General features: G+C 44.8%; 2 protein-coding genes across 9 annotated transcripts in view; both read left to right on the top strand.

Moving 5' to 3' along the window:
* Window positions 1-18,755, top strand: part of SERAC1 (serine active site containing 1) — a 1,540,408-nt gene that overhangs the window by 51,609 nt on the left and 1,470,044 nt on the right. For 3 of the 6 annotated variants that reach the window (XM_073561004.1, XM_073561001.1, XM_073561002.1), the window contains exon 1: window positions 12,834-12,967. The exons of 2 other annotated variants lie outside the window; for them this stretch is intronic. The gene's annotated coding sequence lies outside the window, so the exon portion shown is untranslated. Of the gene's footprint in view, window positions 1-12,833; window positions 12,968-18,755 lie in introns of those variants that run through there. One more of the 6 variants, XM_073561003.1, reaches the window with a different exon arrangement.
* GTF2H5 (general transcription factor IIH subunit 5) overlaps window positions 1-18,755 on the top strand; it is an 83,261-nt gene that overhangs the window by 51,609 nt on the left and 12,897 nt on the right. Inside the window, exons 2-3 of one of the 3 annotated variants that reach the window (XM_073561012.1) lie at window positions 12,658-12,967; window positions 13,842-17,173. The exons of 1 other annotated variant lie outside the window; for it this stretch is intronic. In XM_073561012.1, the coding sequence (XP_073417113.1) occupies window positions 12,658-12,967; window positions 13,842-13,856 (325 nt within the window). In that variant the 3' untranslated portion in view covers window positions 13,857-17,173. Of the gene's footprint in view, window positions 1-12,142; window positions 12,284-12,657; window positions 12,968-13,841; window positions 17,174-18,755 lie in introns of those variants that run through there. One more of the 3 variants, XR_012227034.1, reaches the window with a different exon arrangement.

Genomic DNA, 18,755 nt, shown 5'->3' with positions numbered 1-18,755 from the left:
TAAAGTAATGAATATGCACGCGTCTCCGCTCCCATAGGCGTGGAGCGCATATTCATTGCTTTAATGAGCAGTATCACTGATCGCTCAGCACAGGAAGGAAGACAGGAAGAGAGATGCCGGTGCCCGAGATGCAGGGACGGATATGCAACGCCAGGAGGGTGAGTAGGACTGGAGGAGGGTAAACCATGCGATATTCACCTGTCCCCGTTCCACCGCCGCGCTGTGTCTTCCGCATCTTCTGGCTGTGACTTTCAGGTCAGAGGGCCCGATGACTGCCTGAACAGTCACTGCAGAGAGCCAGCAACGCTGAGGAGCAGCGGGCAGCGATGGTAGGGGAGTATGGTTTTTGTTTTTTATAATCGCAGCATTATATGGGGTATATTTTAAAATAGAGCATCTTATGGGGCCATCGTTAACCTTTATGCAGCATTATATGAGGCATATTTTTGAATAAAGCATCTTATGGGGCCATCATTAACCCCTTGACCCCCAAGGGTGGTTTGCACATTAATGACCAGGCCAATTTTAACAATTCTGACCACTGTCCCTTTATGAGGTAATAACTCTGGAACGCTTCCATGGATCTTGGTGATTCTGACAATGTTTTCTCGTGACATATTGTACTTCATGTTAGTGGTAAAATAGAATTCATATAACTTGCGTTTGTGAAAAAAAAATGGAAATTTGGTGAATTTGTATTTTTATGCTCTTAAATCACAGAGATATGGCACACAAAAAACTTAATAAATAACATTTCCCACATGTTTCCTTTACATCAGCACAATTTGGGAACCAAAATTTTTTTTTGTTGGGAAGTTATAAGTAGAGTTGAGCGAAACCCTTTGGCTAAAGTCGGGTTTCGCCGATCGAAACCCGACCATAGTGTCAGGTCGCTGACTTGAGCGCCAAAGTCGCGTTACCCACAATGCTTCCAGCGCCTTTTCTCAGCCAAAAATCATGGACGCACACTGTGGGCAACACGATTACATAGGCAGCGGCCCCCACCATGTTAGAGAAGGGCATTCAAGTGATTGGCTGGCTTTGTGTGGCGTCACAGTGCCTATAAAAGGCTGTGACCGCCGACCGCCATCTTACTTCTGCCGATCTTAGCATAGGGAGAGGTTGCTGCTGCTCGTTCTCAATAGGGAGAGTGTTTAGGCAGGCAAAAAAAAAAAATTGCTTCTGCTGATATCGTATGTCACTGTACAACACAGCAGTATAGTGTGCAGTGACAAGAGAGGATATATTTGTGTTCAGCAGCTCTGTTGGTGATTAGGCTGCCTTATAAGGCTCTCTGATAGCTGCATTGCTGTTTGCACACTGCTGTGCAGACTGCTTTTTTAAAAGCAAAAATACTTTTATTCCTTTTTTCTGCACAGTAGATACTGAGCGTAAATTTTTTCACACACCGTATAGAGGTGTACGCTCCTCACACACTACCGTGTACCGGCTGGTATCATGGACAAATACATGCTATATGTGTGTGACTCCGTAAAAAAAATACACGGAGATTAACATTTTTCCATACATACACAGTATAGAGGTGTCCGATTCTCACAGTATCAGATATCTGGTGTTCTTATTATGGTCACATCTACACAGAGTCAGCGTGTTTGTGAGACTCTGTAAATATATATGCAGACATTTCCATTTCTCCATTCACCGTATTGAGCTGTCCGATTATCAAACAGTATCGGATATCTGGTGTTCTTATTACAGTCACATCTACACAGAGTCAGCATGTGTGTGTGACACTCCATAAATACATATACGGACATTTCCATTTCTCCATACACCATATTGAGCAGTCCGATTCTCAAACCGTATCCGATATCTGGTGTCCTTATTACGGTCAGTGCACATCTACACAGAGTCAGCATATGTGTGTGACACTCCATAAATACATATACGGACTTTTCCATTTCTCCATACACCGTATTGAGCTGTCCGATTCCCAAACCGTATCGGATATCTGCTGTTCTTATTACGGTCACATCTACACAGAGTCGGCGTGTGTGTGTGTGACATTCCGTAAATACATATACAGAGATTAACAGTTTCACCAACAACATATACAGCTGTACACTTCTGATACAGTACCGTATATCTGCTTGTTGGATTACGGTGAAATACATACTGGGTGAGTGTCTGTGACTCACAAAATATATACGGAGACTTCACTTCTTACATACACCTTACACATCTGTACGCTACTCATACAGTACCATTTCTCTGCTGGTATTTTTGGTACATTTTCCCCAACTTGAGGAAGTCTGGTGGAAGAGGCTGCGGACGTGGGTGGGGGGGCACAGCTGGTACTGATGGTGGTGGTGATCCATCGGCTGGTTCTGGCAAAAGCACAATAGCAGCTAAGGTAGGAGGTGTTGAGCCTGCGTAATCATCTGGCACAAGAAGGCTTTTAAGGTTCCCTTTTCTGGGAGTAGGTAAACCGCTTTTAAAGCCGGCGCATCAGGAACAGGTTTTGGCTTACATTGCCGAAACAGCCTCCAGCTCTATTGCCTCCTCTTCTGAAGTTACAAAAACTGCAAGCACAGAGTCGTCAGTGCAGGCGTCTGGTCAGGAACAACACCTTTCGTTGTGTCCTTCACCCTCACCAAAAATGAACGATGCTGCAGCACACACTTCAGATTACTCCATGGAGCTCTTTTCACATACCATTCCTGGGTTATCAAGTCAAATCCTGAATTCCCCAGTCCAAGATGAATCTGACATGGAGTGCACTGATGCACTGTCTGCCACTGCTAGATGAATCTGCTGGTACATTCACCCACAGCACTACATTGTCCTCACAGTCTACTGAGCCTGAATCAGACCCTGATGAAATGCAGGTGCCCCTTCCCGCATATTATACCTCCTTACACGGTGATAGAGGAAGGTGCAGATGACATTGAAGATGAGGTCATGGATGACCCAGTTGTTGACCCAGATTGGCATCCATTGAGGAAAGAGGGTGCTGGTGATAATAGATCAGAACAGGAGAAGGATCCGCAGCAGGCATCGTCATCGCAGCAGCGGTTATCCAGCAGGCGCGTAGCTGTCAAAAAACTTGGCAAGAAAACTAAAAGAGTTGCAGGACAGCTTGGCCAGACGGTCAAATTAGCACAGCGTGCAAGCCATGAAAATTTGTTCGATAGTAGGAAGAGTGCATTGTTGCACTTTTTTGAACAAAATCCTACTGATGACGCAAAGGTTATCTGTAAGACGTGCCAAAGGACCTTTATCAGAGGGAAAAATCTACAAAATTTGAATACCAGTTGCATGCTTAGACACTTAACCAACATGCACTTGCAAGCGTGGACGGACTACAAAACCTCAGGTAGCACATGTGCACCTGCTCCGACTGAAGTTAGCCGGCAACGCTCCATCGCTTCCCCCACTATAAGGCCAACGCTAAGCACACCACCATCAAGGAATGTTGAGGTGTCGTTGCTAGGCCAAAGCAGTCAGGCAATCACAATATTTTCGTGAGGAAACCCTGAATCTAGGCCATCAAACCCCTCACCATCACCAACCCCTTCTCAGTCTGTCATGTCTTATGCTAGTTCCCCCATATGCAGCTCTCAAGTCCAGCTCACCCTACCGGACACTATGAGTAGGACAAGAAAGTACTCATCCTCTCATCCGCGTACACTGGCTTTGAACGCCTACATTGCCAAACTGATCTCATTAGAGATGTTGCCCTTCCGTTTGGTAGAAAGCAAAGCTTTCTGAGAGCTCATGGCCTACGCTGTCCAACGCTATGACCTACCCAGTCGGCACTTCTTTTCTCGAAAAGCCATCCCTGCCCTCCACCGGCATGTGAAAGACCGCATTGTTTTAGTGCATGGACAATCAGTGAGTGGAAAGGTGCGCCTCACAACAGATGCATGGGCCAGTAGGCATGGCCAGGGCCGTTACGTGTCCATCAGTGCTCACTGGGTTAATGTGGATGCAGGCTCCACAGGGGACAGCGGTGGTGGAACAGTGCTGCCTAGCCCACGGTGTAGGAAATAGTTGGCTGTAGGCATTAGACCCTCCTCCTCCTCCCCCAGAAGCAAAAGCTCGTCGACAGAGCGCAGTCGCACGAGCACTCCATCCACATCTGTCAGTGTTGCACACGAGGTGTCCTACTATCGAACAGCTAGTGGTAAGCGGTAGCAGGCTGTTTTAAAAATGATGTCTTTGGGCGACAGCAGACACTCCGCGGAGGTACTGGCCGACTACTTGCATTGACAAACTGAGTCATGGCTGGGCAGTCTACATCTGGAGCCAGGCAAGGTAGTCGGTGATAATGGGCGTAATTTTGTGGCTGCCATAGCCCTTTTAAAAACTCACACACATACCTTGCCTGGCTCACACCTTGAACCTGGTGGTGCAGTGCTTCCTAAATAATTATCCGGAGTGAACAGCCCTGCTCCACAAGGTGCGAAGACTGTGCGCGCACATCCGTCGCTCGACCGTCCACTTCAGTCGTATGCAGAAGCTGCAGCGATCACTCAACCTCCCCAAGCACTGCCTAATCATAGACGTTGCTACAAGATGGAACTCCACCATGCACATGGTTGAGAGGCTGTGCAAACAGAGGCAAGCTGTAATGCATTTGTGGGAGGATACATGGGCAGGCAGTTTGAGGGCAGACATAGAATTGTCGGGTGTGCAGTGTTCAAAGCTGAAAGACCTCTGTACAGTCCTTCAGTGTTTTGAGGAATGCACACGGCTGGTAAGCTCAGACGGCGCCATCATAAGCATCAGCATACCACTTATGCGTCTGCTCATGCAAACTTTGACACACATAAGGATCAGGCATCTGCAGCTGAGGAGGAGGGAAGCCTTGATGACAGTCAGCCATTGTCTGGTCAGGGATCTGGCATGGACGAGCTGGAGGAAGAAGAGGAAGATGATGAGGGGGATGATTGTTTTGGGGAGGAGGATGCTTCTCAGGGGGCAAGAGAAAATGTGGGCGTGCCAAGGTCAGGTACAGGGTTTGTGCGTGACTGGAGGGATGTGGATTTGCCAGAAAGTGCTCCTCCACCCACCACTGGCAGTGCAGCATTGACAGCTGGAACATTGGCCCACATGTGTGACTTTGCATTGCGGATCCTAAAAAAGGACCCCCGCATTGCCAAAATGAGGGATGACAACTACTCGATCCACGCTGTAAAGGCAAATTACACAACATAATGCCACAGGAGAACTTAGTGCTAATATTGGCTAACAAGCAAGCAACTCTGGTAAACTGATTGTTTGAGGCATTCCCAGCACACAGCAGGGGAGCTGGTTCTCCCACGAGCCATAGTGGGCAAAATGGAAGAGGTGTTCGTGGTGCACACAGCCGAACTGGCATTGGAGACGGGTTCCCTGACCTTGTTGTGATCTGATTTCTCAAGTCCCGTGCACACGACAGCTTATACAGAATCGATTGCAAGTGACAGGAGACAGCAGTTTACAAACTACTTCTCCCATATCGAGGTTCTCCCTCACAGGTCTTTCCCCTTTGATTATTGGGCCTCAAAAACTGGACACATGGCCTGAATTGGCACAATATGCCGTACAGGGCTCGCTTGCCCTGCTGGTAGTGTGCTATCTGAAAGAGTCTTCAGTGCTGCTGGATCAATCCTGACAGAAAAAAGGACCTGTCTGTCCACCCAAAATGTTGATCATCTAACCTTCATTAAAATGAACCATGCGTGGGTTTCAAAAGATTTTGTCCCACCCTCCCCTGATAACACACAGGTTGCCAGAAAAAAGGCTCGCTTTTGTCCTCTTCCTCTGACTTCTCCATTTTTTCCATTTGCAGCAGCTGAAAGTCCAGCCTACACATCAACATATGCCATTTTTTTAACCTCCCTAAATGGGCTGCCCCCCCACCCCAGGATCGGGGTCACCACCTTCCGCACCCGGGCAAGTGCTGTTGCCCTGAGCAGGTGTGTGGCCCCACCCTTGGGCGACGGCACTGGCACAGGGCCTCTCATAGTACAATAAAGTCTCTCTGACTGTGGGGGGGCCCACTCGCCGTCAGACACACTGGCGTGCTATGAGGGGCCCTGTGCTAGTACCGGCGCCCACGAGTGGGTCCCCCCTGCTTGCTCAGGGACACAGCACTTGCAATACTTTTTTCTTGCCTCTCCCTGCTCCACCGCTGTGTAGTCTGGCCAGATAAATCACAGGGATGGCCACTACAGATTTGGTGTACTGATCGATGATGGTTAAGATGTAGCTATGTCCTGTCCTGCTGGCCTCTACCTTCAGATTACCAGTGGCTAACATTTGTAATGGACGTCAACTCCCAATCGGATGCAGTGGTGCTTTTTGATCACCTTTCACATTTTTCATAGTCACAGATGTGTGACATTCCTGCCACCATTTTTCATTGTATCCTCTCATGGCAATCCAATGGAATCACCTATGGCCTGTGGCTTCTGTGTTTTGCACTCAAAAGTGATCAGACAGATCATGATAGGCAGCAGGGCTGTGGAGTCGGTAAGCCAAACCTGCGACTCCGACTCCTCAATTTCCCTTACACTGACTCCGACTCCAACTCCGACTCCACGACTCCGACTCCCACACATATTGCTTATATTTAAGTGAAAAATGTATTGTAGTACAATGTGAACCTCAGACATTTAATCATTTTTATGATCCAATAATCAAGATATTTAGATAGAACAGAATATATATTGGTGTACTACCCGGTTTTCATTCTTTTTGGTACAGATACGATATGGATAGACAGATATGGATAAATGGATAGATAGAGCAGATTTCTAGTCTGCTTTTGCTATTGAGTAACATTATCTATGAGCTCAAAAACCTTTCAGGTGATGCAGTTTTTTAAAAAGATGATCAACTTTTGCAGCTGAAAAACGTATCCTCAAAAAACACAGGAAAAACGCTGTGTGTGAATGTAGCCTTAGATCAGGAATATAACAGCCATTTATAGGACATTTCATAACTTTCCCAAACTCCTATGAAAAAATATTCAGCACATCCTGCATTGAATTACTGTACCCAATTTATTATATATTTTAGGAGTCGGAGTCGGTCCATTTTATACCGACTCCAACTCCGACTCAGACTCCACCAAAATGAGCACCGACTCCGACTCCACAGCCCTGATAGGCAGTGAGGACCATGTCTACAGCTCTCACTGTGATCACAATTTGATGGAGACGAGTAACGGTGATGGGATCGACGCTACTTCGAAACATCAACCCTTTTATCACTAATTTGCATTTTAGCTGTATCCACAGTAAAAGTTATTGAGGGTCAGCATCGCCTCTGTGAATTCTCCCGGGAGGTTTTCCCGTGATTAGTAATTCCAACACTTCTGAAAGCACTCAACTTTACGTCTGTACTTTTATCCATCTAGCTTCCTCTAGCGGAGAGTCTGGACTGGCTGACTGACACTGAAATATAAACGAAGATTTCAAAGTGCTCAAACACTGTATACTGGTGTACGTTTCAAATACATTTCCCTTTTTCTCATTTTTATATTCTGTTATAATCCATACTGAGCCTGTGAGAGTTTGTGTCTTACTCTGGTAAAATATAAGGAGATTTAAAATGACACCAACACTGTATGCAGCTGAACGCTTGTAAAACATTACCCTTTTTCAAGTTTTTATATTCTTGTGTAATCCATACGGAGCCTGGGGATTTACAATTACCCCTAGACTGGAAACACCTGGGATCTGCCGATACAGTACCTTTTTCCAACATTTTTATTACGGTTAAATCCATACTGACTGATAAATCGACCAAGTAATAGAAGACAGAGATGCCCGTATGATAGTTTCTGCAGCCCTGAGACCACCTTCCAAAGCCCAGCTGGACTCAAACCCGCTTCTTGCGCATCCGGGGACAGTTACCGAAAACGCTACCACGTGAACGAGATCAAGAATCAGCAGTGGAATTCCTAATACCTACCACCTGAGAAGCCGTCACATGCGCATTAAGCATTAAACAAGTCAAAATTAAGTGGCGCAGGACTCGAATCACTGGAGGAGAGGACGCCGTCAAGCTGTTAATGGAACAGACAACTCCCATGTCACAATTAAAACGGATCCTTCTGTCCCGAAACTCCTCCTTCCATAGGTTCACAGCCACCAGTATAGGCAAAATATCCAACCAAGCAATATTCCTAACAAGGCCCAGCTGAAAGCACTCCTCAGGCCACGCAGCTGCTCACCACAGGCCACGAAAATATGACCAAAAACACAGTCACACGCATCTGTGAACAACTCCAAGTCATCATTTACAACTGCCTCCTCCATGAGCCAAAAACGTCCATTGTATTTCTCCAATAAATAGGCCCACAATTCCAAATCAGCCTTATGTTCACTGTAAAGCCGAACAAAATGATGCGGAGCCCGCACTCCCGCCGTAGCGCTCGCCAACCGCCGAGAAAAGACCCGACCCATTGTAATAATGCGACAACCAAAAGTCAAATTCACAAGTAGTGACTGCACCAATGTCAACGACAATTTCTTCAACCGTCTTGCCCCAGACACCGCATTACGCAACGCCTTTACCTTATCCTCCGTCAAACGGAACTCACGTTTTAACGAATCAATCACGATTCACAAAAATGCTAGGCCACGTACAAGGCCCTTCTGTTTTACCGGGAGCAAGCGGTACAACAAAACGCTCCGCCACCCATTCCTCTGCTCTAAGTAACTTCTCCCAACAACCAGAATTAGCCTGACCAATACACAAACAATTATCCAGGTAATGAATTAAGGTATCAAAAGCCGATACTTCACGGACAACCCATTCGAGAAAACTGAATGCCTCAAAAAACGCACAAGACACCGATCAACCCATTGTCAAACGCCTATCAACCCAAAAAACACCACCCCAGTAACACACCAACAACTTAACACTATCCGGATGAACAGGGATCAACATAAACGCCGACTCAATATCCGTTTTAGGCAAAAGTGCCCCCTTCCAACATTTCCGGACAAACTTTGCTGCCACCTCAAATGACTTATAAAACAAAGAGCACAGTTCTGGGTCAATTCCATCAGTCAACGACCTACCACGAGGGAAAGACAGATTATGAATGAGCCTGAACTTATGCTGCTGTTTCTTAGGCACTACACCAAGGGCGAGACTACCAAATCATAAAACGGAGGATACCTAAACAGCACAGACATCCTTCCCAACTTAACCTCCTTCCCCAACTGTTACGACGACACCACCTCAGCATATTGGTCAGCTGAGCTCAGATTGTTAATCACCCATGGTATCTCAAAGGGAGGGGTGGGAATTTTAAACCCGTCACTGAAAACGGACAGTTCCGACTTAACCTCTCCCGGAAACCTACTTACATAAGGGACCGTCGTGGCCAGGTTCAATGGCGTATACCACTTTTGAATTAGCACTCTCACTCTGCTTCTCCTTTCTGCTTCCTAAAGCATCTGTACGCATCATGTGAGGTTCCTTTGCAAAGGGATCAAAGATGATTGAATTTGCAGCAATGTAGCCCCAAATTTACAGTGGCCATCATTCAATTGCCAGCAGAGACACTGCTTCTGGCTGACCGATTGCCCCGACTTACCCCCTTGCCCCTTGTCCACTGCTTTGTGCATTTCACGAACCGGCACCCCCAGGAAAGGAATTTCCAAAATTAGTCGGCGTCAAAACCTTCAACCACAGACGTATGTCTTTCTTTTCGCACCAAATTGCCGGAAGAAATGCCTTCCTATGCCTAAACTGTCGTAACAGAGCCCCCTACACCCTATTAGCTTCCCCAATCGAATACAAAAAAACAAAACAATTCTCAGGCGCCTTCTCTCCAAACACGCTAGCCAAAATATCGAATGCCTGTAGCCAATTAGAGAATCTGTGCGGAATCAATCGCCATCTCCGTTTTTCCTCCTCCTCTTTTTGGCTATGATCCTTCTTCCTTTTGTACAGGTTCATATTTCCTAAGGAAGTAGTGACAAAATCGCGACATATTCATCCTTCTATATCTTTTCCCACACCTCTTTATGTTGAGCGTCCAGAGGGCCCTCAAAGCAAACATGGGGCCCTCCCCATGCGCCCTGCCTTCTACATTGATCCGACATTCCTTTTCCTTCTCAGTCTGAACCGAAACAGACACAGGGTCAGCTCGGCCAACTGACACCCTGGTAACCGCCCCTGACAAACTGGTCCCTCGCTCCTGCGACCCCACCCAAGCGACGAAATGCGCTGGGTGCGCTCCAAATCACTCCATCCACGACAACAAATCCTGCATGGAAGTCAACATCTCCCCCAGCCCCCCAATCCATGAAGGATCTTGGTCCACAACTCCCTGACCTAACGTCACCAGCCGGCACCCCAATCCACTCCCGACCGCAGGGGACCTCACTAGAGATGAGGACAAACAAGACATGGAGCCATACTCACTGGGCTGCGATGACGCTGTGACTCCTCCAGCCGCCAATCCTGTATCACGCTGGGCGTCGACTACAGAGCTTCCCCTCAGACCCTCTGTCCCCAGAGGTCCACCACCTTGTGAAACAGGCGTTCTCACTGCCACCGCCCTCACGGGGAACTCCGTTCAGAGCTGTTTGCTTCTCCGTCCCCCGCTGAGGCAAGCGGGCTGCACAGCCATGGGGGTTTCCGCCTGTGAACACCCACCGACTGTCTGACGCACCGTCCATGCTGATCCACCACCGTTGTTCCGGTCAGGGTGCCAGAGTTACTGGGCATAGCTGACAGCCTCGGGCGATGGGGGCTGCTGCCCGACGACCCCCCCCCTCCAGGTAACTCACACCGCCGCCCCAAGAAGAGGAGGCAGATCGCCCGGCTCCATGACGGCCTGCCGTGATGTCATTGTTCATCGCCGACCAGGCGAGTGCAGGCCCCGCCTCCTGCTCTGCTCGGGGAGAAGGACTTGCAACTGCCACTGGACCCAGCCCAGCTCGTGGATTACTCCCAGCCCGGGGCCTGCCCATATGCTTACCAGCAGGCACCCGACCCGGAGGGTCCTTGGAAGGTGCTCCGTCGCCAGCGCTGGGTCCTGGGATCTGCGTCGGGGGATAAACGCTCTATAGGTGGTCACATCAGGGAAATAGGAGGAGACAGTGAGAAATAATGTTATTGATAGCAAGATCAAGGAGATTGGGAGTGCAACTGCCCCTATTTTGAGTAGTGATTTTTTTTATCCACCGATACAAGCGATCGAGAATGCAGCATAGACGGGGGAGAAGAAAACTCAAGACAGTGCTCCAAAAGGAACAGGAATCTTCGAGCATGGTCACCGAGCTCGAAGAGGGAGACCCGGTACAACAATCGGAGGAGATATTAGATATGCCCCCCCCCAACAATATACATAATGATATGGGTAAGGGTGAACTTCGCATTATTAACCTGTCTACATATGTACCATCAGAGGTGGAGATTAGACTCCTTACTTAAGGACTGTCCTTTTCACCTACAAACAGTCTTGATAAGTTTGAATTAACAAAAGACCTCTACTTTTTTTGTAGACAATTGACATTCAAGATGTATCATCAGCCATCAGTTATAGATGAACTCCCGGATCAAGACAGACAAGTATTTCGTGACCTGTTAGATTTACTAACTGAGAATGAGAGTGAACTAGGCAGGCGTAGGTTTAATGGGAAGTTGCCCTTTCAGGCTACTCCCAAATTCTCCATGTTCCCGGTTATTCAAATCTTTTTAGAGAAAACTAGTAGAGACATTAAAAATATGAAATTGGACTTACATCGCTTTTACAATCTGAGTAAAGAGGAGAGATTGGCTTTGAATAGCTTGAAGAATAATGATCTGTTTGAGATCAAGGAAGCAGATAAGGGCGGTAACATCGTCCTTTGGCCCAAAACTATGTATTGTTTAGAGGCCAAACGCCAATTGAACAATGTCCACCATTACCAGCTTCTGCCATCGGATCCTACTATTATCTTTAAGGGACAATTAGATAAGCTACTTTTGAGAGCCCACTCTTGTGGAATCATCAACAGAAAGGAACTGGACTATCTCACCACCAGTCATCCTGTAGTCCCTATGCTATACATGTTACCCAAGGTACACAAGTCTCTTACTACCCCTCCAGGTAGACCTATAATCTCTGGTTTGGGGGGCTTATATGAAAAACCCTGTTCTTATCTTGATTTTTTTTTTTTACAGCCCAAGGTTTAAGTCTTGGAGTCTTATGTTCGGGATTCATCACATCTTATATGTCTATTGGAAACACTGGAGATACCCGACAATGCCATTTTGGCTACTCTTGATGTTGAGGTGCTGTATACAAATATTGAACACAAACTAGGTATGGGGGCTGTTTCTTATTTCTTAGAACGTCAGTCCACGGGAGACAGGGGTCATGATGCCTTCATTTTGGAACTTTTAAGATTTGTCCTAGAAAAAAACTTTTGTTTTTGATAGGGCCTACTACAAGCAGGTCTCTGGGACCGCTATGGGGGCCAAGTGTGCGCCCTCATACGCTAACCTCTTTATGGGGTGGTGGGAGGAGACATGCGTATACAAGATGAACAATTTTTCCAAATTTGTGATTAAGGGGCATCGCTATATTGATGACATTGTCATAATTTGGTCTGGAGCCCAGGAACAATTGGAGAGCTTCGTTGGTGATCTGAATAAAAACAGCTGGAACATTAGATTAACATCTTTCATTTCTTCTAGCTCGATCGACTTCTTGGACCTAAAACTGAGGATCTGTGGAAACCGGATAGATACGACCCTATTCCGTAAGGCCACTGCTACAAACAATGTGCTGCACTTCGACAGCTTCCATCCAGCGCACCTGTGTAAGGGAATCCCCAAAGGGCAATTTCTAAGACTAAGGAGGAACTGCAGTCGCACTGAGGATTTCATCAATGAGTCTCGCCAACTCACTAACAGATTCCGTGAACGGGGGTATCCAAAAAATATAATATCTGGAGCTTTCACATTTTCAATGAATAAGTCCAGGGAGGATGCCCTGAAACCTCGGGTAAGAACGACGCCAAATAGGATAAGTCTAATTACCAGGTACAATAACCAATGGAACGATGTATACAAGATTTTGGGGAACAATTGGGGAATCCTTATGAGTGTACCCAAGTTACGTTCATTCATTGGTGATCAGCCCAAAATGGTGGCAAGAAGGGCGAAGAACTTAAAAGACTATCTGTCTAATAGCCATTACAAACGCCCGGTCATCAAATTAAGAACTGGCCATGATAATAGCGGCTCCTTCCCATGTGGTGGCTGCTGTTTCATTGCTTCGTCTGCCCTTACAGCTACGGTCGAAAGCGTACTTCAATTGTCGTTCACCTAATCTGGTTTACGCTCTAGTCTGTGGATGTAGGAAAATCTATGTTGGGCAGACAACGCAAGAATTGCGGCGTAGAACGCAACAACATTTGTCAAACATCTGTACAGCTAAAACTGACACAGCCAAAGGTAAATCCATCACCTCCGTGGCTGCCCACTTTTTAGACACTCACCGTGGTTCCCCGGCCTCATTCAGGGTTTTGGGCCTAGAGGGGGTTCAAGTAAATATTAGGGGAGGGAATTTTACAGATGAACTACTCAGACGGGAGGCCAGATGGATTTTTGATCTGGGCTGTTTATCACTGGCTGATTTAAATGAGGAGCTCCTGAGTACACCGGATTCTACAGAAAAACGTAGTTTCTGCGTTCTCTGTTTTGAGCACGTTGTGCAGCGGGTCACCTCATTCAGCAGGCTTTATCTTCCCTTTTACCCATCTCCCTCTCTGTGCTTTGACTAGTCCCCCTCTGTTTCCTTCTTTCTTTTCCTTCTCTAGAAATAAAAATAAATGTTTTTATTCATTTTTTTCCCTTTCCAAAATTTCTTTTCACAGGTGACACTTGGTTAACTATTAGAGCACACAAATGGAAATACAGATGAGGATATGTTGCAACCTTCATCAAACCTTCACCTTCATCAAACTCCAGTTTCTGAAGTGGGATAGGACTGCAAGCATTTTTTTTTTTCTGTACTATTGGAAAGAATATCCACATCAAGTATTCCTTCTACAGATCTTTTGGACTGTGTGTGTAATTCTTCGTTCATAAGGGCGAGTTTATGACCTTCAAGATTTGTTAAATGCTGCTAGCATATCTCATGATATTCACTATGTAATTGAGAGGCTTTTCTTTGTATAGAACCTATGTTCCTTAATTATATCTGTGTGTCTTCATGTTAGGTCATTTATCTAGCCCTAATATAGTGGGGATATGAGAAATTAGGAAAAGAGAAAAATAAATTCAAACAATCAATAGACTTTTACTTTGTATATTTTTGAAGGATAACCTCATCTGGGAACGATCTTGATTAATGATCCTCTTTCAAGTGTGGTATTAATTTTCGAATACACAAACTTGTACTAGATACAATATAAATAGTACAGTTGTGAAGATTTTTTGAAGGTTGTAACATATCCTCATCTGTATTTCCATTTGTGTGCTCTAATAGTTAACTAAGTGTCATCTGAGCATGCTTGAGGGTTATACCTCAATGCATTATCCACAATAGATCTATAGTGGGTTTGCATGTGTATCTTTAGCTAACTAAGTGTCTTCTGAGCATGCTTGATGGGTATACCACAATACATTATCCACAATAGATCTCTAGTAGGTTTGTAAGTGTATCTTTAATTGATTTTGCTCTAATAGCTAACTAAGTGTCATCTGAGCATGTTTGAGGGTTATGACCTAATGCATTATCCACAGCAGATCTACATTGAGTTTGCATGTGTTTCTTCATTTGATTGTGCTTTAACTAAGTATCATTCGAGCATGCTTTAAGGTCATACCTCAACGCATTATCCATAATAGATCTATAGTGGGTATGCATTTTTACCTTTATTTGATTGTGCTCTAATAGCTAACTAAGTGTCATCTGAGTATGTTTGAGGGGTATACCACAATACATTATCCACAATAGATTTGTAGTAGTTTTACATGTGTGTATCTTTATTTGATTGTGCTCCAATAGCTAACCAAGTGTCATCTGAGCATGCTTAAGGGTTATGCTACAATGCATTATCCACAATAAACCTTAGAAGGTTTGCATTTGTATCTCTATTTGACTGTACTCTAACAGCTAACTAAGTGTCATCTGAGCATGCTTAAGGGTTATACTACAATGCATTATCCACAATAGACCTGTAGAAGGTTCGCATTTGTATTTCTAGTTGACCTTGCTCTGACAGCTAACTAAGTGTCATCTGAGCATGCTTAAGGGTTATACTACAATGCATCATCCACAATAGACCTGTAGAAGGCTTGCATTTGTATTTCTATTTGACCTTGCTCTAACAGCTAACTAAGTGTCATCTGAGCATGCTTAAGGGTTATACTACAATGCATTATTCACAATAGACCGGAAGAAGGTTCACATTTGTATCTTTATCTGATTGTGCTCTAATCAAGTGTCATCTGAGCAGGATTGAGGGATATGCCTTAATGCATTATTCACAATAGATCCATAGTAGGTTTGTATGTGTATCTTTACTTGATTATGCTCTAATAGTTAACTCAGGGTCATCTGAAGCATGTTTGAGGGGTATACTGCAATGCATTATCCACAATAGATCTGTAGTGGTTTTGCATGGGTATCTTTATTTGATTGTGCTCCAACAGCTAACCAAGTGTCATCTGAGCATGCTCGAGGGTTATATCTCAATACATTACCCACAATAGACCTTTAGAAGGTTTGCATTTGTATCTTTATCTGATTGTGTTCTAACTAAGTGTCATCTGAACAGTCTTGAGGGTTATACCACAATAGACCTGTAGAAGGTTTTGCATTTTTATCTTTATCTGACTGTGCTCTAACCAAGTGTCATCTGAGCATGCTTGAGGATTATACCACAATGCATTATCCACAATAGACCTGTAGAAGGTTTGCATTTCTATCCTTATCTGACTGTGCTTCAACAGCTAACTAAGTGTCATCTGAGCATGCTTAAGGGTTATACTACAATGTATTTTCATAATAGACCTGTAGTAGGTTTGTATTTGTTTCTTTATCTGATTGTGCTCTAACTAAATATCATCTGAGCATGTTTGGTCATTTTTTTACAATCAGAAAGGAACTTTCCCTTAATAAATTTAGTGATTGTTTCACCTATGATTCAAAAATCACTGTCTACAACACTATGTCAGTAACTATTTAAGTGTCATCTGTGCATGCTTGAGGGACATATTGAGATGAATTTAGATAAAATAGATCTTCTGCTCTGGGATTATCCGTTCATCTTTGTAAGTGTTGTATAGCCTTTAACGCCTGACCATGATTTCTTCCGGGTCTTGTATTGTCAGCGTCCAGGAACTTACTTGCCTGCTCCTAACACAGGCTGCCAGCTGGTAATAATAACAAGTAATTATATGGGTATAAATGGATACTTTGTGACATAGCTGACCATGCTCACCTTGAAAAAGACACTTAGAGGTGTCGATACGCGTGGGTTTCTCTCATGGACTCTTAACATTACCACTGACCGCACCGCTGCTATTCAGATGACGGGACGACTGACTGGTTCCCCCAATCACTATTATACAGGGTGACGTATTCAGCTTCTGTAGCCCAGCATGCAGGATGCATTTGGCATCATTGTGTATTCACTATTAACCCCTTTCTTGTGGCATTCAGCCGTTTGGCTTATGGTAATAATCAGGGTTTAACTTTTGCACTGCATGCTCCATATATGGGGGTTACACTGGTTTATAATCCAAGATTGTTGGTTATATGCTAGCAGCATTTATTCAGAGTTATTTTTCTCTGTGCACTTTAAGCATTTGCGGTCTACTGATATATTAAAATCTATTAAGGAGGAGACAGATTAGATATTAGAAAAAACTTTTTGACAGTTAGAGTGATCAATGAGTGGAACAGGCTGCCACGAGAAGTGGTGAGTTCTCCTTCAATGGAAGTCTTCAAACAGAGGCTGGACAGACATCTGACTGGGATGATTTAGCGAATCCTGCTTTGAGCAGGGGGTTGGACCAGATGGCCCAGGAGGTCCCTTCCAACTCTACGATTCTATGATTCTACGATTCTATGATTATGTTATATTCTGTCATCTTTTGGAGAGTCCATTTATGATCTTTTGGATGTTTTAAATGTTTTTAAATGTGTGCTGTTTTTTGGCTTGTCATTAATAAAATTTGCTCATAGTTTGTACCTATTGATACTGTGTGGTGATCCTATTTTTTTTGCATGATTCTTTACCTCTTTTTTTTTTTTTTTTTTGTTTCTATACATGTCATGCAAGAGATCCCCCAGTGACTATAGACTAATTATTACTGTTGTGATAGTGCCCGCTTGCTCCTTTTTATATGGGGGATAAACACTCTGTGGCCCTTGACCGCCGCCTCGCACAGGAAGAGACACCAGCGGCCGACCCGCTGCTTCCACCGATGATCCCCGCGACCTCCTCACTCCACGCCGGCAGGCTGCAACTACACTGCAGCGCGCAGCCTCTCCAATCCAGCTGATATGGACTCCATGCCGTCTGGGCGTGGGACAGTCTCTGCGGCTCTGTAGCGGGAACTGAGGTAACCGCCCCATAAGCAGACTTCAAATACCCCCCCCCCCTTATTTCCATACTCCATCCCCCAGGGACAGTTAACCCCCGCCCTCCAACCCACTGTCATGTGGGCCTCCACTTACGCCTCTGTGGAGGGGGGGTTTTGGCTCGCTCTGGCCCCTGTCTTTAGGGAGACACTTAGGCCGGTAAACAGAAGTTCTTATGTGCTTGTGCTGAGCACAATTGTTGGGTACAGTTAGAATACAGTCACGGGGAGGATTTTCTTGTGTGCATCAGTGCCGATTATTAGCCTGCCTTCTAGCAGTATTGCTGTGTGTACACTGCTGTGCAGACAGCTTTTTACACAGCACTAATACTTTTATTCTTTTTTTCTGTACAGTGAACAAACGTTCATTAATTCCCACACTGTATACAGCTGTACGCTCCTCACACAGTACCGTGTCCCGGCTGGTATCACTGAGAAATACATGCTGACTATCTGTATGTGACTCTGGAAATATATAGAGTGATTTACATTTTCACTTATACTATATACACCTGGTATCTGCTGAAAACAGTACCTTTGTTCTAATTTTTTTACTACGGTATAATCCATAGTGAGTGAGCGTATGTGGTTTAGTCCTTCAATATATACCTAGATAAAAAGTTTACCCTATACTATATACACCTATCTTGTGATACAGTACCTTTGATCGACATTTTGTATTACGGTCAAATCCATAGTGAGTGAGCGTCTGAGGGTGACTGCGGAAATAGATCCCAAGATGTAAAATTTGCCCAACACTGGAAAAAGCTGTACGCTAATGATACAGTACCCTTTTTTGCTATTTAGATTCTGGTGTAATCCATACTGAGCCTGTGAACGTCTGTCTGTAACTCCAGAAATATATTTGTAGATTTAAGATTACCCCAACACTGTATACAGCTATACGCTTGTGATACCTTTTCCCATTTACTGCTTTTTATATAGTGGTATAAACCATATTGAGCCAGTGAGAGTCTGTTTCTGACTCTGGAAATATATACTGAGATTCACAATGACCCCTACACTGTATGCAGCTGTACGCTTCTGATCCATTACCCTTTTACTGCTTTTTATATTGTGTAATCCATACTGACCCTGAGAGCGTCTTGGTCTGTCTCCTGAAAAAAATAAGGAGATTTATAATGTTTAAACAATACTATATGTACCTTGTATCTGGTGATACAGTAACCTTTTTA

The sequence above is a fragment of the Dendrobates tinctorius genome, unplaced genomic scaffold (genome assembly GCF_039654945.1).
Source record: "Dendrobates tinctorius isolate UK_male_01 unplaced genomic scaffold, ASM3965494v1 ptg000310l, whole genome shotgun sequence".
Lineage (NCBI taxonomy): Eukaryota > Metazoa > Chordata > Amphibia > Anura > Dendrobatidae > Dendrobates > Dendrobates tinctorius.
Note: the sequence above shows the minus strand (reverse complement) of the source record. Positions and strands in the feature narration are given on the sequence as shown.